General features: G+C 40.3%; 1 protein-coding gene across 5 annotated transcripts in view; it reads left to right on the top strand.

Moving 5' to 3' along the window:
• LOC134022944 (CUB and sushi domain-containing protein 3-like) overlaps positions 1-25052 on the top strand; it is a 403505-nt gene that overhangs the window by 333745 nt on the left and 44708 nt on the right. For all 5 annotated transcript variants that reach the window (XR_009930720.1, XM_062464691.1, XM_062464690.1 and 2 more), the window contains 3 exons: positions 2008-2181; positions 17138-17323; positions 18475-18648. Coding sequence is in view for 4 of the 5 variants with exons in the window: in XM_062464691.1 (XP_062320675.1) it covers positions 2008-2181; positions 17138-17323; positions 18475-18648 (534 nt within the window). In the remaining variant the exon portion in view is untranslated. The remainder of the gene's footprint in view (positions 1-2007; positions 2182-17137; positions 17324-18474; positions 18649-25052) is intronic.

Here is a 25052-nt window from a genome sequence, read left to right as displayed (position 1 = left end):
TTGGGTAGCACACATATTCTGAATGCCTTCGGCGGAATTCAAATGAGCCATTTTAATCTAGATTAATCTAGATTAACGCCAAGATTACAGTGAGATTAATCTAGATTAAAAAAAATAATCTATGCCCACCACTATTTTATATAGACTATTACTGTAACATTGGGACTCCAGTTTCAAGTATAGATGGCGGGTTATGAAGGGCACTAGCACATGATTTAGAATAGCCTACGTTTTGTTCCCTTTTCATCTAACGGACTAAATAGAATAAATAGGCTAATCTTGGGTAGCCTACTGCATTGTGCACAGGACTTCTTTTTTGTTGAGCTGGTAAGCCGTGGATGCATCTTTCAAAGATGTGATCCCATCTCCCCTAATGATCGATCGCGTAGTGAATCAATGCATTTGGTCTTAATAGTTCCTGTCAACGGTGTAGCTCTTGCTTACTCAAATCCAGTTACCCAACATTCCAAGCATTCCATTCTGATAGGCCTACTTACAGCTCAAGAATACATTTCATTTAGCTTACTGTATGCAGGGAATAGCATAACAGATGTGGTTTTAGGACTAGGCAGCCAAAGTGGGGGCGGATTAGAGCAGTGGGAAATAAAATAGTCTGCATAAGGGTGTGTTCACACTTAGCAGGTTTGGTTAGATGAAAACGAACTTTGATGCAATTGCTCTGTTGACGAACCAAGACTATACAGTAGGCTATAATTACACATTTTGGTCCAGACCAAGAGATCCAAGAGAAGCGAACTACGAGTGTGAACACGACAGTCATAAACTCCACCAGCGATGAGCAGTAGGCAGCCTAAGTAGGAACTAGCATAGAATTTTTGGACCATTTCGTGCCACAGTCAAATTTATTGTTCAGGGAGTAAACATTTGAGAGCAGGATAAACGGGACAGCAAGCAGAGATCGTAGCTTCTAGCTTAGAAGTTCCAAACAAATAGGCTACCCTTCTCTCATGTAATATACTTGCAATATATATTGCAATACTTGGACAGTGCCCTGTCAATAAATAAAGAACAATAACTGTTGTGCCAGGATAATGGATGGATCTATCAGACCCTTGAATGTTTATGAGACCATTTCAATAGCTCCTTCTATAGAACTTCTGATCGCAAACTATAGTTTGAGTATCCACTCATTTGCCTTACATACATAGATATGTCAATTTTCATTGGTGATTTTATCGGCTGATGATTTGTTAGATCCATGTTTGAATATGCAAAAATGCTTTTATAAGTTACGTTTCTCTGCTTTACAAAACATAGCTTATTTGCAATTCTAAATTATTGTTGCCGCTCTAAAATAACGGGACATAAGAATTGCGCTTATACCATTGTCTACACACATGTATGTGAAACAAATGCACTTTGTATAATTAAATTCTTGTTATCATTTTGCACATTCATATATATACGTATATAGATATATATATATATATCTGTATAAACTATACATATTAGGTATATATACACTATATATTAAACTTTGTCTGAATAACAGACGACTCGCATACCGGAGCCCTTGCAACATCTGCTGATAGAAAGAGAATCGTAGCCTTGGAAATGCAGAAACAAAATGGCAGAACGCACACCTGGCAGCTATTTAACAGTAAGCTGGAGTGAAATAGCCTTAAATTATCTTTGAAATCTTTTTTTTTTTAATGTAAAATACTGGGTGATAAAACACACATATCTAGGAAAAGTCAAGAAAGCAGGGTCCTGGAATTTGATCGAGTGCCAAGAGCCAATTTTCTTCTTCACTGGGTCAAAATGACCCCTCTGCGCTTCTTGTGTTAACAAGTGTTCACATGCCACTTGTGTTGTCTAGCCCTCAAGCAAGCACTTGGCTGCATTGAAAGGCCTAGCTTAGTTTATTACAGGAGTACCTATTTATTTTCCCCAAGGGGGTCCCATGAGTGAAGTGATAATGACATCCCTATGGTAGGTTGTGTATTGATCTGCGCTATTGTGTTTTTTTCACCTGTCAATGCCTAGCGATCACTTGTGGCCATCCGGGAAGCCCTATCTATGGTCGTACCATAGGGGACGGCTTCAACTACAACGATGTTGTCAGCTTTTCCTGTAACAAGGGCTACACCTTGGAGGGGCCCTCCAGTGCCCAGTGCCAGGCCAACCGCCAGTGGAACCAACAGCCACCTACATGCAGAGGTAAAGACCTCAAACTAGGGCTGGGCGGTATGGCCTACTACATATCACGGTATAATTTGAAGCAAGGACGGTAACGGTATATATCACAATATATTTGTTTATCTTAACACTTCTAGTCCATTCATTTTAATAGAATGCAATCCGCATCGCTGCGGCTAATCTACCACACTCAGCCAGATTTGGATGTGGTAGGGCAGGTGTGTCGCATGAGTTAAATCTTTCCAACTTTTGCAGTGCTTTGTCATGGAAGAAGAGATGGCATATGTAGCTTTCAATTGTATTCTATTGTTTATGGGATCACAAGAAAACTTTGTTCAATATTTGCAGTGAGCTAGCTATAACAAATTGTCAAATGGCTGAATACTCGATCCTGTTTACCTATAACAAACATTTCACAAATCTAACCTACCTAGCATCTTTGCTGGCATGACTACACTCTTCCATGCTGCATTTTTGACATTTAAGTCTCTGTAAACATTGGAAGTTGAGTCCTATACAACCGAACGATAAAGGCCCGAAAATGATGCTCTACTCCATCTGTGCAATACTAATTATGACGATGTGGAAGATTGCTTGCAATGTCAGAATCAGAATTGGTTTTATTCGCCATGAAAGTTCACACAAACAAGGAATTTATTGTGGCAGGTAGGTGCATACATGAAACATATTCGAATCATAAATGTAGTAGTGTACAAAGTATAACTAATACTAAGGGGCTAAAATATGTCAAACTAGAGAGGGTACAATTTCTGGGGAAATTGTAGGGTGTGCTTGCTTGCATCGGTTGCAGATGGGTCAGTTTATTAACTGTAATTTCTGTATATTTTATATAAAAATGGCTACTTATTATTTATGAAGATTGCATAGATTTAAAAGCACGGCCTACATTTGTTGCTGCTCATGTACAATTCAAAATACAAAAAGTGAAGTGTAGCATGTCCCTGTACTTACTGTAAGTTGCTCTGGATACGGGCGTCTTCTAAATGACAATGTAAATGTAGAATGAACCTAACCTATATGACTTAAACGTCACCTTAAGTTTTTCCGTTCTACAGTAGTGATATTGTCAAGCATTTAGCCCACTCATATTGCATTCATTCATTAAGAACCACCTTTGAAACAAGCTGAACCCCCTTGAAACAAGCTATTATCAGTAACAACGTTGTCACCGGCAGTAGGCAATTAGATGGAATCGCGATTGAAACAGTACCATCTGCTAACTGAAAATATGCCCCCCAAAAAGCTTGACATTTATTTAGGGGGAAATGGCTAATTCAAAAGAAGTTTGCTGGAAGCGATCATTGTCAGTAACAAGGCAAAATGCGATATAGCCCTGTGTGGAGAAGCTGCCCCGGTAAATTGTACTACTACAGTACAGTACTAGACTGCTGTGTTCGTTGGTAGCGATTGCGTTGGTTGAATTCGATTCAACGTTCCGTTGTACGGTTTAGGCTGAAATTAATATTTTCATGACAGATTGACAAAGTTTAGGCTGTGGCAATGAAGTTCAGGTTAGTTAGATAGACTTTTGATTTAAGGGGAGTGCCGAACATGTTCTGTCGCCGTTTGACTTCCTAAACAGCTGTGTAGTTTGTAGTGTCTCGCGTAGGCTACAGCGTTGCAGTGATACACTGGATTGAAACCACAGGTAATGATAATTTCACCCACAAATCGTTTACTTGTAATGTAATGTCATAATAAATCCTACAACGAAAATGTATATGTGAGGAATGTTTATTTTAACGATTGAAAACAGATACATCATAGACCACTGTAGTATGTGTTGCCCGGGCAACACAGGCTAATGTCATGATGCTAATACTTCAGTGAAATAGTAGACTACTGTTTACGAAAGTAGATGTACTTCCTTAATAATATCAGCTTATATTGTACATTACACATCACAATTGTGTGTCATATCACAAAGTAAAATGAGTAAATAGTTATCACCCTGGCCTCTTTGCTTGTGGCGTTTCTGCAGCTGCCTTGCAGTAAAGCTATAGCTAGCCTAGCTATCCCCCAAGTTAACAGATGCGAAACGAATGTTCTGCCAAAGATAGTCACGCGTGTTTTCGTGACGTTAGTGACGTAGTGACGTTAGTAACGTCAGTGACTGTGGCTAGCAAATTAGCCATCGTTAGCTTCACTTTTCGCCACAAAAACTTAACTTGAGCCTAAACCATGCAACGGAACGTAAATCCCAATAGAAGCAACTCAATCGCTACCAAGACAAAACTTTTGACACCTAGGTTGTCTATGTAGACCAAATATTGACTGAGTTTTATGGGGGCAAAAAGAAATAAAAATAATAATAATCATATATATGTGAGAGAACAAAGGTTGTGCCCTTGCCGAAGGCAAAGCACACCCAATAATAATATATATGTGAGAGAACAAAGGTTGTGCCCTTGCCGAAGGCAAAGCACACCCAATAAAATATAAAGTATCTATAATATACAAATAGGGCAACATAGTACTTTGCAATATGGCAAGGTGTGTTGTGCAGATTAAGTGTTAAAGTCAGTGTGAGTCCTTGGCCTTGTTGAAGAGGCCAGCAGCGGATGGGAAGAAACTTTTTGTGGCGTGAGGTTTTGGTCCTGATGGACCGCAGCCTTCTGCCGGAGGGAAGTGGCTGAAACAGAGTGTGTCCAGGGTGGGAGGAGTCAGGCCACAATCTCCCTTGCTCGCCTCAGGGTTCTCGAGGTGTGCAGGTCCTCAAGGGTAGGCAGATTGCGGATGATGCGCTGCAGTCTGATCTTGTCCTTGGCAGTGGCAGCAGTGTACCAGATGGTGATGGAGGAGGTGAGGATGGACTCAATGATGGCTGTGTAGAAGTGCACCATCATTGTCTTTGGCAGGTTGAATTTCTTCAGCTGTCGTAGGAAGTACATCCTCTGTTGTGCTTTCTTGGTGAAGGAGCTGATGTTCAGTTCCCACTTGAGGTCCTGGGAGAGGATAGTGCCCAGGAAGCGGGAGGACTGTTGACTGGGGAGTCGCATAGGGTGATGGGGGTGAGTGGGGCTGTGTTCTTCCTTAAGTCCACAACCATCCCCACTGTCTTAAGAGCATTGAGCTCTAAGTTGTTCTGGCTACACAAGGTCACCAGGTTGTCAGCTTCCCACCGAATTTACCTTGTCACAGTAAAAGAAGAACGACAGTTAAGTGGGTAAAATGGACATACAGTGAACCCCAAAGTCCATTGAAACCTCTTTCCTATGCAAATCTCACTATTAAAAAATGTAGCTGTAAAACGGTAGGTTTTGAAACAGCCACCTTTTTGGGCTCTAGTCTGTACCTTTGTCACGCCCCAAAATTTGCTGTGCGCTGCTTTGTGTACTTTCACAGAATTACAAAGAAGAACGTTTTTCTAGTATATTGAAAATGCACTACGGTGGTAAATGCAGTGTTCCAGGCTGTACAGGGAATGCTGACACTTTTCAGAGTCTTCCCAAGGAACCAAACACTCGACGGGCTGTGATGTTTGTCTATGAGAAGATCCCTGTGCAGTTCGACCCTCAATTTGCTCGAACCATTTCAACGAGGACAGTTTTGAAAACCTGGGACAATGTAAAGCAAGATTTGCTATGAAGCTGTTGCTGAAAAGGTGCTGTTCCGACCTTATGTTCATCACAACCGCAAGCTGTAGTATGATGTTGTCGCTAACAGTTATTAGCAATGCTAACGTATCCTGCCTGTATCTAGCATCTGTAGAATGTGTGATGATTTAGTTTATTGGCAATGGGGCTAACGTTATTTCATGTTCCTGACTGTGTTTCATTGGGTGTGCTTTGCCTTCGGCAAGGGCACAACCTTTGTTCTCTCACATATATATTATTATTATTATTCTTTTTGCCCCCCTAAAACTCAGTCAATATTTGGCCTACATAGACAACGTAGGTGTCAAAAGTTTCGTCTTGGTAGCGATTGAGTTGCTTCTATTGGAATTTACGTTCCGTTGCATGGTTTAGGCTGAAGTTAAGTTTTTGTGGCGAAAAGTGAAGCTAACGGTGGCTAAGTTGCTAGCCACAGTCACTGACGTTACTAACGTCACTACGTCACTAACGTCACAAAAACACGCGTGACTACCTTTGGCAGAACATTCGTTTCGCATCTGTTAACTTGGGGGATAGCTAGGCTAACTATAGCTTTACTGCAAGGCAGCTGCAGAAACGCCACAAGCAAAGAGGCCAGGGTGATAACTATTTACTCATTTTACTTTGTGATATGACACACAATTGTGATGTGTAATGTACAGTATAAGCTGATATTATTAAGGAAGTACATCTACTTTCGGAAACAGTAGTCTACTATTTCACTGAAGTATTAGCATCATGACATTAGCCTGTGTTGCCCGGGCAACACATACTACAGTGGTCTATGATGTAGCGTTATCTGTTTTCAATCGTTAAAATAAACATTCCTCACATATATATTTTCGTTGTAGGATTTATTCTGACATTAGTAAACGATTTGTTGGTGAAATTACCATTACCTGTGGTTTCAAACCAGTGTAGCTCACTGCAACGCTGTTGCTTACCCTTCTCTTTGCTCTCTCGACGAAGGCGGTCGCATTTTTCTCTCCTCCCCTCCCTGACCTTCCCTGCTTGGCTGTGTCTTGTCTTGTCTCAAGATACTCTCTCATCATCACTTTCCGAAACTAGAAGCATGGAATTAATTAGCTGGTCTCTCAATGCTATTGACACCATCTTCTCGAAGAGAAGCTCGGGTTCGGGGGAACCCAACTGTCCGGACGGGACGTTCGCAGCTGGCTACACGATGGACGCGTGGGAGAATTGGCGTGTCGTGTGTCAAGCGGCGCTTTCCGTGGAGGACTTTGAAGACATCTTCATATTCGGTACCATGATTACAGGCTTTCTGCTGTTTGGAATAAGCGCTGGCTTTGTATATCGGAAATTCAAGGAAACGGCTGCAGCCATCAAAAGCCCCGTTAGGCTGCCCGACATGATTGATGCGTTGGGCAGAGCTGTTGGAGCTCAGACTGTGAACTTACAACACAGCATTGATTACAACAGGGATAAGTTTGCGGCTCTGCAAAGGAAGATGGAGGACATGGAGACATTCCTGAAGGGTGGACGTGAAAATTGAGTTGCGGCTACTCGTCAAAACAACTACCCCAATCTTATCCACTTTCGGCCCCGTAACCAGCACAGGCCTTGGCCAAGGCCGTCGCTGGAAAACAACTCCCCTGGAGAGGGCTGAAGCGAGACTATCTTGCTCCTCCCTTCCCCCCCCCCCCCCCCCCCCCACCGACATCTGTGGTTTGGTCTCTGCCTGGGTCATGACCAAGGATGTCTCCTGGCCAACACAATCTGCATAGGGAGAATCGGACTGATTGTGGCCTAGGTCGAGGGCGCCAACCCAGACCTACTCACACATTAACTTTCACCTACTACAGATATCACCACACCCCCACCCCCATCCAACGCCTTCGCCTGTTTTTGTAAATGTTGTTGTACTTATGTGCTGAGGTTTTTGTCTGTTCCCACACTGTACTCCTCTAGGAGCATTGTCTGGGTGTTGCCTTTTTTCCTCCTCTCTCCTCATGTTTACCTTGTCTTGTCCTGTCTACCCCCTTGTCATGTTTGTGTATTAGAAACTGCAAGTGGCAGCTCGGATCTAAGATGGATTCGAGAGACCGCAGATAGAGTGCGGCTAGTTTAGATCAACACTTGTATTATTATTTTGTTGATTTTATGTAAAGCATTTTGAGCTGCAATTCTTGTATGAAAAGTGCTATATAAATAAAGTCTTACTTACTTATTTACGCGAGACACACTACAAAAACATCTACACTACACAGCTGTTTAGGAAGTCAAACGGCGACAGAACATGTTTGGCACTCCCCTTACTTAAATCAAAAGTCTATCTAACTACTAACCTGAACTTCATTGCCACAGCCTAAACGTTGTCAATCTGTTCATGAAAATAATTAATTTCAGCTTAAACCGTACAACGGAACGTTAAATCCAATTCAACCAACGCAATCGCTACCAAGACGAACACAGCAGTAGTCTAGTACTGTACCGTAGTAGTACAATTTACCGGGGCAGCTTCTCCACACAGGGCTATATCGCATTTTGCGTTGTTACTGACAATGATCGCTACCAGTGAGATTTTTATGAATGAGCGATTTTCCACTAAATAAATGTCAAGCTTATTTACGTTTTGGGGGGCATATTTTCAGTTAGCAGATGGTACTGTTTGAATCGCGATTCCATCTTCTACTGCCGGGTAACGTTGTAGAATAATCTTCAAAGGGGGTTCTTTATTAATGAATGAATGCAATGAGTAGGCTAAATGCCTGAAAATATCATGAGAAGGGAAAAACTTAAAATGACGTTTAAGTCATAGAGATTAGGTCAATTTTTACACCGGTCTGCCAAATTTATTCGTTTTGATTCAACGATTTGGCTGCCTCTTGCAGGGGAAATGAGAAGACATCTATTTCATTCTACACTTCACTCGTATTTTCAGTTGTAAATGAGCAGCAAAAAAAAATGCTTTTAAATCTAGGTAATCTTTATAAATAATAAGTATGCATTTTTATATAAAATATACAGAAATATCAGTTGTTAAAATGTCATTCAAAAACGGACCCCTGTGCAACCGACGCAAGCAAGCACACCCTACAATTTCCCCAGAAATTGTACCCTCTCTAGTTCAAATAAATAACCCGTGTTGCCATGTAAATGGGGGGTCAGATGGCTGAGCGGTTAGGGAGTTGGGATATTAATCAGAAGGTTGTTGGTTCAATTCTCGGCCGTGCCAAAAGACGTTGTGTCCTTGGGCAAGGCACTTCACCTTACTTGAGTTTAATCACTATAGTTTGTTTGGTAAGCTGTAGTGCTAACGTTACCCACCTATAAGTCGATCCTGTTTGCTTGCACAGGGATCTTCTACGCTAGAGCTACGGTATAGATCAGCCATGCCCGTTGAGTCAATGTTAGCTAGACTCTAGCTCATCTGCTTTTTATTAACGCTGATTTGCAAGGAATGCAAGAACAGCTAGATAGCGAAAACACCTAGACTGTTGGCATGTAAACTAGTTTAGCTTGCTAATGCAAGAGCATAGGTAGAATGTGTGATGATTTAGATTATTGGCAATGGGGCTTACGCGTTATTTCACGTTCCTGTTTGTTTTTCATTCGAATAAATAACCCGTAGGCTACATGTAAATCTACAATTCACGATGCATGTTTGTCCACATCTTTGTCAGGTTATTTTTTATCTTAACAAGATAAAATACAATACCAATTGGTATTACTGAAGGGGAGAAATAATCGACCAAAATAACGTTTCCGAACTTTTTTTGAGGAGTTTAGTTTGGTTGGTAAGCTGTAACGTTCTACCCACCTAAGTCGATCCAGTTTGCTTCGACAACAGACGTGGAAACAACTAACGTTATCACTTCAAATGATATCTAGTCAATCTGTTAAAGTGTTGTGTAGACACAATAGAGTTATTTGTACGAGTTTGCACATGTCGGCCACCGTATTCAAGGCATTAATAAATGACTTTGATCAGGTAATTCCAGTGATTCTATTACTAACTGGCAATTGGGCAGGAAGATAGTCAGATAACACTTGACAACATGTGCAGATGAGCAACTCAGCCAGCCGCAAAAGAGACTCCAAAAAGAGGTGATGGAAATATACGGTGGCAGAAAATATTTGCACAAGTTAATTAGGGGAAATTGTTGCCACTTGACTGTTATTGCAGTCCCTGTTAAGTGAAATTCAAGGTTTTTTCTAAACACATATATTTTTTTTAAATGTATAGTTTGAACACGTTACAAAGCCTTTGAACTATGTAGTACTGAATTGTGCAGTTAGACCGTTAAATAGTTTAGCAAAGTTTTTGTGATCAGGAATTTTTGGGCGGGGCTGAAATGTATTGATGGAGGCACTGAACATAGTTAATACTAAGCTGTTATTAAAACTAATAAACTGTTATTAATTGATAGCCTAACGTTATTTGGCTGTCATGCTAGTTACATATCGATAACATACTACTCTAGCTTGCTAACTTGAATAAAAGGGAGATTACCAATTACCAATCGGTTGCAGACCAAGAAGGACGAGATTGAATCCCGGGTAGCCGGTCAATGTCATCTGAATTTGATTCTGGCTATGGAGGCTCGAACTTACACGGCGGTGTAAAGCCAATCCTGCTAGGAGCATCCATTTTTTTGTAGAGTCTAAAGGCCAATTTATACTTCTGCGTTTTTACGGAGACGGAGACAGGGAACGCCCTCTCCGTCAAGGAACGCCCTCTCCGTGCCCTCGGAGAGCCCCTCGGAGAGCTCTACGTGCACCTCCTGATTTTCCTGACTATCCGTCCGTCCGTCATTTTACGGATACCCCTTGGCTGTGATTGGTCCGTTTTAAGAATCGCTTGCGTCAGGGGCGGGGGCGGGGTTGCCGTGATAAACAGGACGAACAGAATCCTTTGATCGCCATTGCTGTAAGTTTTTACAATTCATATTTCAGCTAAACAGTAGTGATGGGCATTCCGGCTCTTTTTCGTGAGCCGGCTCGTATGGCTCAGCTCACTAAAAAGAGCCGGCTCTTTTGGCTCCCTAACGGCTCTTTAAAAAATACATGTTTTAACTATGAATTTGACTATGATAGGTGTGAAAACAATTTGAATTAAATTATGAAATGAAATCATACTCGACCGTAACCACATATCTTTAAAAATGCATTGATTTGTCATGGCTCTCCTCCGAGTTTTGACTACTCTCTGACTGTGTGAGTTGGCTCGGCCCTCCCTCATGCAGGATTGACAGGAACAGACGATGATCGTGTGCGCCTTTAAGCCTACAAGTATTTTTTCGTTGTTCTTTGAATTAGTCAATTATTTTAAATACAATGAAAATTAATTATTTCATAATCATTTAGTTTTTATAGGCTGTATTATCTATTAAAAATAGAGTCGGCTCTTCAGATATGCGAGCCAGCTCCCGACGTTCACCTTCAAGAGCCGGCTCTTAGAGCCGGATCATTCGCGAACGACCCATCACTACTACTCCGTTACGGACAGACGCACGCACGGAGTCGGATGGATTGGTTGAATTTATAGTACTCCGAAGGCTGTGGGTGCTGAAAACAATTCACTGCCAGAAGAGCAGTTGGCGCTGCACTGCGATGCTAACTAGGTTATCGAAAAGTTATAGCAAATTTACAAATTAGCCGTTTCATCAATAAAATAAGCAAATTTTCAGCAACTACACTGCCCATTTCTCGTCACATTTTAATTCAGATGCTGATTTACATGTACTGTTTAGCTGAAATATGAATTGTAAAAACTTACAACAATGACGGTCAAAGGATTTTGTTCTCTTGTTGGTCACGGCAACCCCGCCCCTGACGCAAGCGGTTCTTAATACGGACCAATCACAGCCAAGGGGTATCCGTAAAATGACGGACGGACGGACGGATAGTCAGGAAAATCAGGAGGTGCACGTAGAGCTCTCCGAGGGGCTCTCCGAGGGCATGGAGAGGGCGTTCCTTGACGGAGAGGGCGTTCCCTGTCTCCGTCTCCGTAAAAACGCAGAAGTATAAATCGGCCTTTAACCCTTTTGTTGTAGCGGTATTTGACAGATGAGAGAAGTAAGTAAGACTTTATTTATATAGCACATTTCATACAAGAATTGTAGCTCAAGGTGCTTTACATAAAATCAATAAAAACAATAATACAAGTGATAAACAATTCAAACAAAAATAAAAATCCCAATAAGATCTCTGTTCAAGAGAGAAAACAACTTTAAAAAGTAGGAAAACCCTTTTGAGATAAAATTACTTAAATGCTTCGGTAAAAAGGTAGGTTTTAAGCTGTCTTTTAAAAATGTCTAGAGTGTTAGCTTCCCTAATATTTATGGGTAATTTGTTCCATAGTTTTGGGGCGTAATTGACAAAGGCCGAATCACCAATCTTCTTATGACTGCTTCTGGTGACCTCTAATAGGCCTGCATTTGATGATCGCAGTGTTCTAGCTGGTGTGTAGTTTATAAAGGAGTTAGCAATGTAGCTAGGTCCTTGTCCGTGTAGAGCTTTGTATGTGAGGAAAAGGACCTTAAAGTCAATTCTGAAGGTAACAGGGAGCCAGTGTAAAGTAGCTAGGACAGGACTAATGTGTTCTCTCCTTTTAGTTTTGGTTAATAATCTAGCTGCAGAATTTTGAATGAGCTGTAGTCTTTCAGTGGTTTTCTTGGGAAGACCAGTGAAAAGTGCGTTACAGTAGTCCAGCCGGCTGGATATGAAAGCATGAATTAACTTCTCTGCATCATTTTGGTTTATGAATGGTCGTACCTTTGCTATATTCCTCAGGTGAAAGAAAGCTGTTTTGGTCACTTTATTAATGTGAGAGTTGAAATTCAAATCTGAGTCCAGGATTACACCGAGACTCGTCACCTCTGGTTTAAGACAGGGGGTTAAGCCTCCAAGATTCTTAATAAGCATCTCTCTTTTGGATTTGGGGCCACATAGTAGGACTTCGGTTTTGTCTTCATTTAATTTAAGAAAGTTATCATTCATCCATTTGTTTATTGCCAACAGGCAGTTGGTAATGGAATTGATGGCCGTTGCATCGTTGGGTTCAGTGGATATAGTATATAGTTGTGTGTCATCCGCATAGCTATGGAAATCTAGGTTATGTTCTCTGATTATGTCGCCGAGTGGTAACATATAAAGAGAAAAAAGTAATGGACCTAAGCAGCTTCCTTGAGCAACCCTGTAGCAGTTCTCATGTTTCTTGGACCTATGGTCACCTAAACTAACATAAAACTTCCTTCCTGTGATATATGATTTCAGCCAGTTCAATACACTATCCGTGAACCCAATAAGCTTTTCCAGTCTATTGATTAGGATGTTGTGATCAATTGTATCAAATGCTGCACTGAGATCTAACAGGATAAGGATAGAGACTTTATTTGCATCAGAGTTGGTGAGAGCAGTTTCAGTACTGTGATATTTCCTGAAACCTGACTGCGAGACTTCCAGGATGTTATTTTCTTCAAGAAAATAATTTAATTGGACTAAAACTATCTTTTCCAGTACTTTACTAATAAATGGAAGGTTTGATATTGGTCTGTAATTTGCAAGTAGACTGTTATCCAATTTGGGTTTCTTTAATAGGGGCTTTACAACAGCTGTTTTTAAGGCATCTGGGAAGACACCAGTTCTAAGGGATGTGTTTATAATCTCTAGCACCGGACCTGAGACACTATCAAACACTCGCTTAAAGAATGTTGTGGGTATAGGATCAATATCTGAGGTTGTGGAGTTAGATTCGCTGACAATTTTGGAAAGTTCACTAAGTGTGATGCAGGTAAATGTGCTCATGGTTATGTTGCAGAATCTACTGATGTCAGTTTCGACCCCACTATTAATAATACTCGCTCTGATCAAAGTTATTTTGTTCTTGAAGAACAAAGCAAGCTCTTCACATTTAACTGCTGAGGATGGAGGTGGGGCAGGGACAGTGTTTAGCAGCTGGTCAATGGTGGAGAAAAGAACTCTGGAATTTCTGGCATTTTCTGTAATAATGTTGGAGAAATATTCTCTCCTTGCTAGATGGATGGTTTTGTTATAGGTGGTTAGTGTATCTTTGTAGATATTGTAGTGGATAGTGATCTTTGTTTTCCTCCATTTTCTCTCTGCTGCACGGCATTTTCTTTTCGTTTCACTAACATTTTTATTTCTCAGCCATGGGGAGGTTCTGCTTGTGCACTTCTTTTTGGTTTTCAGTGGTGCAACAGAGTCTAACACAGATAATAGTGCATCATTGAGGTTCTCTACCATTTCATTCAGAGAGCAATCATGGTTAGTCGGCTCATATAGAGCAAATTGTTCAGAAAATGTCATCATAGCTGTATCGTCTAAATATCTTCTATGGACTAAGAATTATTTTTTGTTTTTTGTTAGGATAATTTCCACATTAAAAAGTATATAATGATGGTCTGAGAGGGGTAGATCAGTTATTGAAATATTATTGATATTTAGTCCAGTTGTTATCACTAGATCTAGTGTGTTTCCGTACCGGTGTGTTGGGTCTGTTATGTGTTGAGTTAGATTGAAACTGTCAAGGAGATTTAAGAGCTCAATAGTTCTTGGGTCTGATTTTTTATTTACTTGGATATTTAAGTCTCCGTTTAAAACTACTTTGTCATATCTAGTGACACAGTGATAATAGTTCAGAGAATTCTTGTATGAATATTGGCGAGTGCTTGGGTGGCTGATATATAATAACAAAAAGTATTGATTCGGTTTTGAGCTCTATAGCAAGATATTGATATGATGTGAATTCACCTAGCTCAGTGATTTTGAACAACAGTTTAGAGGAGAAAATAGCTGCGACTCCTCCACCTTTTTTTGATGTCTTTGAAACTTGGTGAAAGCTGTAATCAGGCGGACACGCTTCTATCAAAGTTGCTGTTGCCGTGTCATTGTTTAGCCAGGTTTCTGTTAGACAGATGCAGTCTAAGTTGTTTTCTTTGACCAGATCATTAACTCGAAATGTTTTGTTATTTAGTGATCTAACATTTAGAAGGGCCAGTTTCATCTGTGGGGTATTAACAGATAAAACAGGGGTAGATAAATCTGTTGGAAGAATATGGATAGTTCTGTGACTTCTAACACTAGTTTCAGGTTTGTAACCATGCATTTTACCATGCCATTTTCTGTTTGTGATGATGACCGGTATGTCCAATGAAATAGCATGGTGGCTGTCCTAGCGTAGCTTTTCTTTGGGAAAGTCTCTGTCACTGAGCTGTTCCATCACAAGGGAATTCATCCGGGGGGTGCAGATCTGTGCAGGGCCCATGTCCTTGCAGGAGGCTGTTTGAATGTTCTGTTCTGTTCCATGGGAGGTTGTTTGGGATGCGTCAGTCAGCTTAGACACAACAGGGATAGGGAGAGAAGCTTGATTTGTGGTCAGGAGCACGTGATTGATGTTTGCTGTTAGTAGTCGAGATCCTCTACGGTTTGGGTGGAGTCCGTCAGCTTGAAAACGGTCTGCACAGTTCCAGAACACATTGAAGTTATCGATAAATCTCAGTTTGTGTGTCAGACAGACAGATGCCAACCATGTGTTGAAAGATAGTAGTCAACTGAAGGCTTCTTTTCCTCTGCGAAAGCATGCAATCGGTCCACTGATGAATACATCTTGATATCTGTTAAGTGTGTTCAGTAGCTGGGTGAAATGTTTTTTAAGTATCTCAGTGCCAGTTTTCTTGTGTAGGATATCAAACGAGCCAGTGTGGATGATAATCTTAGGGTTGTTTGGTTTATTGTTGAGGATTGTTTGTACCTCTGAGGACAGTTCCTCGACAGATGTGTTGCTAAGACAAATATTTTCTGTCTTTGCCAGTTTAACATGTGCTGTCATGGCATCTCCAATCAAGATAGTGGCCATATGTGGTGTTGTGTTTGCATTTCTAACGTTTGCCTTATCAGTAACTGCGGGGCCAGTTCTTATCTTATTTGGGTTAGCAATGATAGGACCTTGTGCTAGACCAAGGTTAGACACTGCGTCAGTGCTAGCAGTAGATTCTATAGTGCTAGCAGTGTTAGCTCCTCTAAGTGTTGATGGGCTGTGGGTAGTCTTAGCATACCTTGGATCTTGATAATCCTGTGATATTGTTGTCTGATTAGGCTTGATAGGGGGTCGAACAGCGCCCCGAGTGGTCCGAGAGGGGCTTGGAGTGAAATGGGGGACTCCCGGTCGCAGCAGACGATGATGTGTTGGATTTGCATGTGTGTAGTAGCTACCATCATGGTGTGTCGGCGATCTGGGCCCTTCATGTTTGTTAGCTGCGTGGCTAGCACTCCTGTGCCTCTTCGCCTTGGATTCCACACACAAGGGAGAGAAAGTTCCCAGTGGTTCGAAACTGTTTCTGAGTGTGACAGGAGGAGAGGTGATGCGGGAAGAGTTTCTGCCTCGCTTTTTTTGCTGTTTATCCTTGGTGACAGTCCCATCTCTGATGAAGGTAGAAGCGGCGCTAGGCCTCTTTGGTTTAGCGCCGAGAGCAGGCCATGACTCATCCGGTCCAACGGCCGGTGGAGAGAAAGCTGGTTCCAAGGGTGGCTCATTGGCAGGTAGCTTAACCTCCGGGCTAGGTAGCATGGAATCTATGAAGTCTTCGGTCTCTCTGATATCTAAGAGGGTTCTGACTCTTAGCTCCAGTTCGACTATCCTCTGAGTAAGTTGTTTGCAGTCATTACAAGCCATAGTTCTACAGGGAACAAGCTTTAGTTTGCTTTCCTGTGGTCATTCTTGGAGGGCAGCCCAAAATACTTCTGTTCTCCTTGGGCTTCAGTCCTCTCAGGTTGTTCCTTTTTGTAGTATTTGATTTTGAGTAATATCTTCAAAAACTATCCAAATGATTGAAACTTCAGAGCATTTCTCGGTGAATAACTAGACAATACGATAGAAGCCAAGCAGGGAAGCAAGCAGGGAAGGTCAGGGGGAGGAGAGGGAAAGAAAATGCGACTGCCTTCGTTGAGAGCGTACAAAAGAATGAACACACCTTTTAGAAGCACTTTTACCGCGAGTGGGCGTGATTTCAGTGACCTCAGCATTTGAGATCTGAGAGAACTGCTAATTGTTTCAAGATTTTGATCACTTATTTTAGTTACTTAACATTTTTCATTCAAATTTGGCACATTTTTCTGTGGTGTGACAAACTCAGAACACATATTTTATTGTCACTTTACAGGGACTTTAACTACTATATTATTACTACTAAATTATGACTATCATCATGCCTGATGTATGTACCATTACGGAAAAAGTCAGTTGACTTTATTGTGTAAAGATACTGATATTGAAGCCAATGCTGTTATGAGGAGAATGTTTCTTGTTGACTATTTATGTGATTTTAATGTAAATTAATTCCTGTCAATCATAAGATTTCCTGTATTTTATTCCCTCTCAGTGGTCAACTGCACTGATCCCGGGATCCCAACCAACTCCATACGAGAGAGTAAGATTGAGCATGGCAACTTTACCTTCGGCAGCGTGGTGTTCTACGATTGCAACCCAGGCTACTACCTGTTTGGATCTTCTGTGCTCACTTGTCAGCCAGCTGGACACTGGGACAAACCTCTACCAGAATGCCTTGGTAGGTTTCCTGTGTTGTAGTTCTGGTAATATGGAATGGCTGAAAAGTACTCTTTTCTTTTTTTACTGCACTGCAAAATAAAAAGCAAATGTTACAGTTTTGTACAGTACAGTTGCAATTAGAATATTACTAGTCTTAAAGTTTCTGATAATTATTGTACTTAAGTATTAAAAGAAATGTTCTAATATTAAAGGTACTTAAGCATTGACAGTTAAGGTAAATGCTTTTTTTTATGTACACCACCTTAAAATGTAGTCTACTGCACAATTACACTTGAAGAGAAAGTACAGGACGTTAGATCTGTGATTCGAAATTAACCTGCAATGTTTAGCTAACATTGCTAGTTACATCTGAATGGCTTAATGTTAACCAAATATGGAAAGCCATACGGAAAACCTGTAATTTAGTATTCCCGTTAAGACGACACCTTTGGAACGGCCATTTCGAGCCTCGTAATTTTCATTTTGTGAGCTCATTGTTTGCGCATTGTTTTGGGGGGCAGGGTCCATAGACATAGAAGCAATGGCAATGGCAAGAAGTGTAGATGGTCCTAATGTCTGAAGAAGTTCAAAACGTTGTAAGCTTACGACAGCAATTTCTGTTGTCTTAAGACGGCCAAATGTGTCATCTTAACACAAACGCTTAACGCTGCCGTTATGTGTTAATGTGATTAACCAATGATCTGCAAACTAGTGCCTGACCACTGATTTGACAAAACTGGTAGTCTGTGCTCTTCCGATTTTATTTTGTAGTACAGTAACAAAGATGATTAGGGAAAATGTATCAGAGTAAAAGTATACATTTTATTAAGGAAATGTAGTGGAGTAAAAGTACAAAGTCACAAAAAATGTAAACTCAAGTATAGATTCTCACCAAAAAAATATTAAATACTGTAAATAAAGTATTACTTCGTTACATCTTACCATTGGTTAATGCTACGTTGGTTAGAGCCCAGAGATACAAACCACATGTCTGAATATGTACTATTCTGGTTAATCTGAGCTCAATGCTGCAGTGTGTAACAATTGCGTGTAACCAAGTGAAATCTGACTTACAGTTACACTTACAGTAACACTGTCATACAGTTAGATGTAAAATGTAATACCTGACAGATGTGATGTTTGACAGTTGAATTGATGTGTGCGTTCCAGAGGTGGACTGTGGCCACCCCGGCTGCCCTCCTTATGGTGTCCTGTACGGGGACAGGTTTACGTTTGGCTCTACAGTGCAGTACACCTGCGAAGGTGATCGAGAGCTCATAGGAGAGGCCTCTCTCACCTGCCAGCTCAACAGACACTGGAGTGCTCCATTGCCTCACTGCTCAGGTAAGACCCCCATATCTAGCCTCATAATGTTGGTTGTGTGTAATGTACATAGTCAACATTGTAGAGTGAGATTAAATTAAATGAGTGCACATACATTTGGTTAATAAATATACCGTATTTTACGGAAAATAAGCCACGGCTTGTACTCCGATTTTATAGTTGTTTTCTTGTGCGGCTTATATTTCAAAGCGGCATATAGTCCCGTTTTAGAACAAAAAAGTGGCTTCTCTCAAGATCTCTACTGACCGTGCAGCTAATTTTATGCTCAACACTTGAACGGGGGCTTATTACTTGAAAGAGGAATTATTTACTGTTTTCTCAGTTACACTATCAGGGCTTGGAAATACAGTGACTTGCTAAAGTAGGCAAATGGCTAGTAGAACATAACATTTCATAATAATTTCAGTTAATCAAACAGCTGCAAACCAAGTGAAATGTTATAGGCTAGGCTAGCTAGCAAAATAACGCTAGCATCGCTAACATCATTACTAATACTCAACTTTATTAGTCTAACCGAGATCTTTGTAAGTTCGTTTTAGATATAATTGTATATGATAGTGTGGACAATAAGACACGCTTACAAAAAATAAGTATATTAAAGTATACTATAAGTATACTAAAATAGTTAACTTTTGATATACTTTTAAGAAGTATACTTAGAAAATAGTTCACTTTTGATATACTTTTAAGTATGCTTTGAAAATAGTTCACTTTTGATATACTTAGAAAACAGAAAATGGTATACATGTCTTCTGGAGTAGGATGTACGTTTTCTATTATTATACAGCAAAAACAGTCAAAATAATTTTAAAGTACATTACAGGTTACATTTTTTAGATCCATCTCATTCTAATTATTCATGTCTATGAATAATTGAATAACAAAACAATAACAAAACATTCTGAAGCCCTATAATCTTATACTAATAATTATCAATTGGAGTATTAATGGCAAAAACGAAAAAGCTACTTGAGAAAGAAGCAGACAGAAGGATTGCATTATGCATTTGAAGGTTATACTGTCAAACTGACTGAAGAACGAAATAGCTCATTGGCTGGTCAATTCCCATGATGCAAGGCGGTAAATAGTGTTAAAATGTGCTGATAAGTTTGCCGTTTGTTCGAAATACAAATGTAACTTCATGAATTTAGTTTTTTAAATGTGTCTGCTTAGAATGTAGTGTTTTGTTGCGTGGTCATTGTTGTGGTGGTTTACCATTGTAACCCTGAGTTAAATGACCGTTACGTTTCATAAGAAGAACTGGATTCTTGTAACGCTTGTGCAGTGAATAGCTTCTTTCAGCTAAGAATCTGCAGTGTAACTTTGCAAGGGCCCCCGTTCTCGCTAAATGACTTATAATCTGAGGCGTTTAAGGGGCTCCTAAACATTATAATATATTAGTAAGTAATAGTAAAATTAAATTTATTAAGTTTACTTCTTGAAGTACTTACATTAATTGAAAGTGCACTTGAAAGTATTGCAAAGTATACTTTGAGGCTCTTTAGGAAGTATACTTCATGAACTGAAAGTGCACTACACAGGTTACTTTAATAATAGGTACACTGCTAGTTAAGCAATAAGGTACGAGAGGCAGTACTTTATCGCCAATAAAGTACGTGTTCAAGGGTGTTGTTAGGCCCGACGCGCAGCGGAGGGCCGGCAAACCCTAGAACACGTACTTTATTGGCGATAAAGTACTGCCTCGAGTACCTTATTGCTTTTATAATACGGTTGCCAGCGAAATTATAAATAGTAAATAAATAGTAAGCTGCCTTTCAGCACAAAATAGTTATAGACAACAAACATTGTGTATCGCATTTCAGTAGCCGAGAGAAAATAGGCCCTGTAAACAGTGGCTGTTGCTATGCAACGGACAAACAGCATTGTGAACTTCACGTTTGTTAGCCTAGCTAGCTAGCTAGATCTCGCAATTGACTTTGCTCATTTCATAAAAGCTGCCTTTAAAATAACAACAATGACAATGGGACACTTTCAATAAAATAATATTTATTTTAAACATTAGGTCTAAACATGTTACGGTTTGCTTATATTGATTTGGATATTTCCACTAATTGTGCATCCATGGAAAACGTTTCTCATGTCCCCTTCGTCTCTGATGACATCGCTTTCGACCACTCTTGCTCACTCTTGCTCTCTCATCTTTGGCTAACCACTCATCAAAAGTTCTTCCCCCCAAAAGATCGAAGTTAACATGAAACATGTTTGCTTACTGTTAATCTTGAAATGACATCAAAATGACAACGACAACCAAGTGACAACGAAACTTACCAATGACAACCAAAAATGTAACCGTTATTTTGAGTGCGCACTAATATGGAACGCTCCATTTTAAGGCAAATGTAAACAGGCGTACTGTAAACACCTGTACACCGTACAGTACTTTATGCTCAATAAAGCACACCCCGTGACTCACTCTCAACCAATCAGAATGCTTGATTTCAACCACCCGTATTATAATATACTTTAAGTAACATGATAATAGTATACTTTTTATATTAAAGGTGACATGACATGAAAACTTCACTTTAGGAGGTTATTTAACATTAATATGAGCCTTTGGTCCCCCAGTGGCTAGAATTTTCGATAGGTGTAAACCAAGCCCTGGGTGTTCTTCTCCGCCTTTGAGAAAATGAAGGCTCAATTGCTCTGTTTGAAAATCTCCTCCTTGTGACGTCACAAGGAGGAAGGTTACCTCCCCTCTCTCTGCTTTGCTCGCCCAGAGAATCTGGCCCGCCCATAAGAAACTGAGCTACGACCGTGCAAGTGTTTTTATCATCGAGAGACATCATGGCTTGCAAACGAACAAAGCATTACATTTGCTCAGTTTGGATGTACAAAGGAAAACAAAAATCTTTTCACAGTTCCTTCATCCGAGCCTCTGAAGACCCAGTGTCTTAATTTTATTTTCTCTGGAAATGCGCCTACACAACTTATGTTGTAGGCGCATTTGTTTTGTATGTCTTCGCCAAACACTTCAGCCACGACTGTTTCCTCAACTTGAGCTAATACAAAACTGACCTTGCTGAAATTAAATTCTGGATCAGTACTAACTCTCCTTCGTCCAGCTACTAAACTTGGACAAGTAAGTTAACTAACGCTATATCATTTTGTAGCTTTACTGTATATGGTTACCTAGCTTGCTACCCTTACAGTGCGTTCACACTGCAGCGACACGATGCGAGCAATAACATGTTTTCCATTCATTTTCTATGGAGTCAGCCGAATCGCTTGCGTGGTGCATTGTGGGTAGCGACGCGACAGAGTTGAGATTTTGTCAATGCAAATGAGGAGCAATTTTCGCTAGCGATGGACAATCAGAGTGTATTCTTGTTTCTCGTAACGTAGCAACCATGGTAAACATTTCTAGGTTTCAAGATGGAGGAGAAACTGATTGTTTGTGTGGCTGGATACCCAGTACTGTATGACACGTCTCTGTATTCGTACAGAGATGTTAATATAAAAAATGATGCATGGCGCAAGGTTGCCGAAATTGTCGGTGATCCTGGTGGGTATTTTGTACTTTCAAATTCAGTCTAGTCACATTACGTAACTTCGTTCTGTGGTAACTAGAGCTAGCTAGTTAGCCCGGCTGGGACTCCCTAGTTGTGTCGACAGATTAGCAGACACTTCGAGTAATAAAATACAACGTGTTTACACATGTCAACGTGTATGTCTATTAAACAGTTTTCAAATAATGTTTTTCTAGCTGAGGATTGCAAAAAAAAAGGAAAAATTTAAGGGACAGCTACAAGAGGGAAAAGAACAAGGAGAAAGAGTTGGGCAGGAGTGGAGCAGGCCTTTCAAATCATAAACCTTGGAAGTATGCTGCTGTGATGGGGTTCCTGGCTCCATTTATGGTGTACAGGGACTCCCCCAGCAACTTCCAGAGGCCTGCCACCATTTTGAAGAGGATTCGACAAGAATTGTAGGAGGAGTAGCGAAAAAACGCTTTTCCTTAACATTCAAAATGGCGAGACGAACACAGCAGTAGTCTACTGTACTGTACAATTTACCGAGGCAGCTTCTCCACGCGGCTATATCGCACTTGACGTTGTTACTGACAATGATCGCTACCAGTGAGCTTTTTATGAAAGCGATTTTCCACTAAATAAATGTCAAGCTTATTTACGTTTTTGGGGGCATATTTTCAGTTAGCAGATGGTACTGTTTGAATCGTGATTCCATCTTCTACTGCCGGTAACGTCGTAGAATAATCTTCAAAGGGGGTTCTTTATTCATGAATGAATGCAATATGAGTAGGCTAAATGCCTTAAAATATCACGAGAAGGGAAAAACTTAAAAGGACGTTTAAGTCGTAGAGATTAGGTCAATTTTTACACAGGTCTGCCAAATGTATTCGTTTTGATTCAACGATGAGGCTGCCTCTTGCAGGGGAAATGAGAAGACATCTATTTCATTCTACACTTCACTCGTATTTTCAGTTGTAAATGAGCAGCAAAAAATCTTTTAAATCTATGTAATCTTTATAAATAATAAGTATGCATTTTTATATAAAATATACAGAAATATCAGTTGTAAAAATGTCATCCAAAAACGGACCCCTGTGCAACCGACGCAAGCAAGCACACCCTACAATTTCCCCAGAAATTGTACCCTCTCTAGTTGGGTGTGCTTTGCCTTCGGCAAGGGCACAACCTTTGTTCTCTCACATATATATTTATTATTATTATTTATTTTTGCCCCCCTAAATCTTTGTTAATATTTGGCCTACATAGACAACCTAGGTGTCAAAAGTTTTGTCTTGGTAGCGATTGAGTTGCTTGTATTTTTATTTACGTTCCGTTGCATGGTTTAGGCTGAAGTTAAGTTTTTGTGGCGAAAAGTGAAGCTAACGGTGGCTAATTTGCTAGCCACAGTCACTGACGTTACTAACGTCACTACGTCACTAACGTCACGAAAACACGCGTGACTACCTGTAGCAGAACATTCGTTTCGCATCTGTTAACTTGGGGGATAGCTAGGCTAACTATAGCTTTACTGCAAGGCAGCTGCAGAAATGCCACAAGCAAAGAGGCCAGGGTGATAACTATTTACTCATTTTACTTTGTGATGTGAAACACAATTGTGAAATGTAATGTACAATATTAGCTGATATTATTAAGGAAGTAGGCCCACATCTACTTTCGGAAACGGTAGTCCACTATTTCACTGAAGCATTAGCATGACATTAGCCTCTGTTGGCAACACATAGCTACTACAGTGGTCTATGATGCATCTGTTTTCAATCGTTAAAATAAACATTCCTCACAAATACATTTTCGTTGTAGGATTTATTATGACATTACATTACAAGTAAACGATTTGTTGGTGAAATTATCATTACCTGTGGTTTCAAACCAGTGTTGCTCACTGCAACACTGTAGCTTACGCGAGACACACTACAAAAACATCTACACAGCTGTTTATGAAGTCAAACGGCGACAGAACATGTTCGGCACTCCCCTTACTTAAATCAAAAGTGTTTCAATAGGTGAAACTATCTGACTACTAACCTGAACTTCATTGCCACAGCCTAAACTTTGTCAATCTGTTCATGAAAATAATTAATTTCAGCCTAAACCGTACAACGGAACGTTTAATCGAATTCAACCAACGCAATCGCTACCAAGACGAACACAGCAGTAGTCTAGTACTGTACTGTAGTAGTAGAATTTACCGGGGCAGCTTCTCCACACAGGGCTATATCGCATTTTGCGTTGTTACTGACAATGATCGCTACCAGTGAGCTTTTTTTTCCACTAAATAAATGTCAAGCTTATTTACGTTTTTGGGGGCATATTTTCAGTTAGCAGATGGTACTGTTTGAATCGCGATTCTATCTTCTGCCGGTAACGTCGTAGAATAATCTTCAAAGGGGGTTCTTTATTAATGAATGAATGCAATATGAGTAGGCTAAATGCCTGAAAATATCACGAGAAGGGAAAACTTAAAAGGACGTTTAAGTCATAGAGATTAGGTCCATTTTTACACCGGTCTGCCAAATGTATTTGTTTTGATTCAGCTATGAGGCTGCCTCTTGCAGGGGAAATGAGAAGACATCATATTTCATTCTACACTTCACTCGTATTTTGAGTTGTAAATGAGCAGCAAAAAAAGATGCTTTTAAGTCTATGTAATATTTATACATAATAAGTAGGCCCTATGCATTTTTATATAAAATATACAGGAATATCAGTTGTAAAAATGGCATTAAAATCCCTGTACAACCGACGCAAGCAAGCACACACAAAAATTTCCCCAGAAATTGTACCCTTGTGGAAGTTGCATTTAAAAGCGAAAGGCAATTCCTCAAGTTGAGAACACAAGTGTGTGTCTCGTTTATTTTTACATGCAGAAACGAATGAATGACAAGATGGCGTTGC

The sequence above is a fragment of the Osmerus eperlanus genome, chromosome 7 (assembly GCF_963692335.1).
Source record: "Osmerus eperlanus chromosome 7, fOsmEpe2.1, whole genome shotgun sequence".
NCBI classification, from domain to species: domain Eukaryota; kingdom Metazoa; phylum Chordata; class Actinopteri; order Osmeriformes; family Osmeridae; genus Osmerus; species Osmerus eperlanus.
Note: the sequence above shows the minus strand (reverse complement) of the source record. Positions and strands in the feature narration are given on the sequence as shown.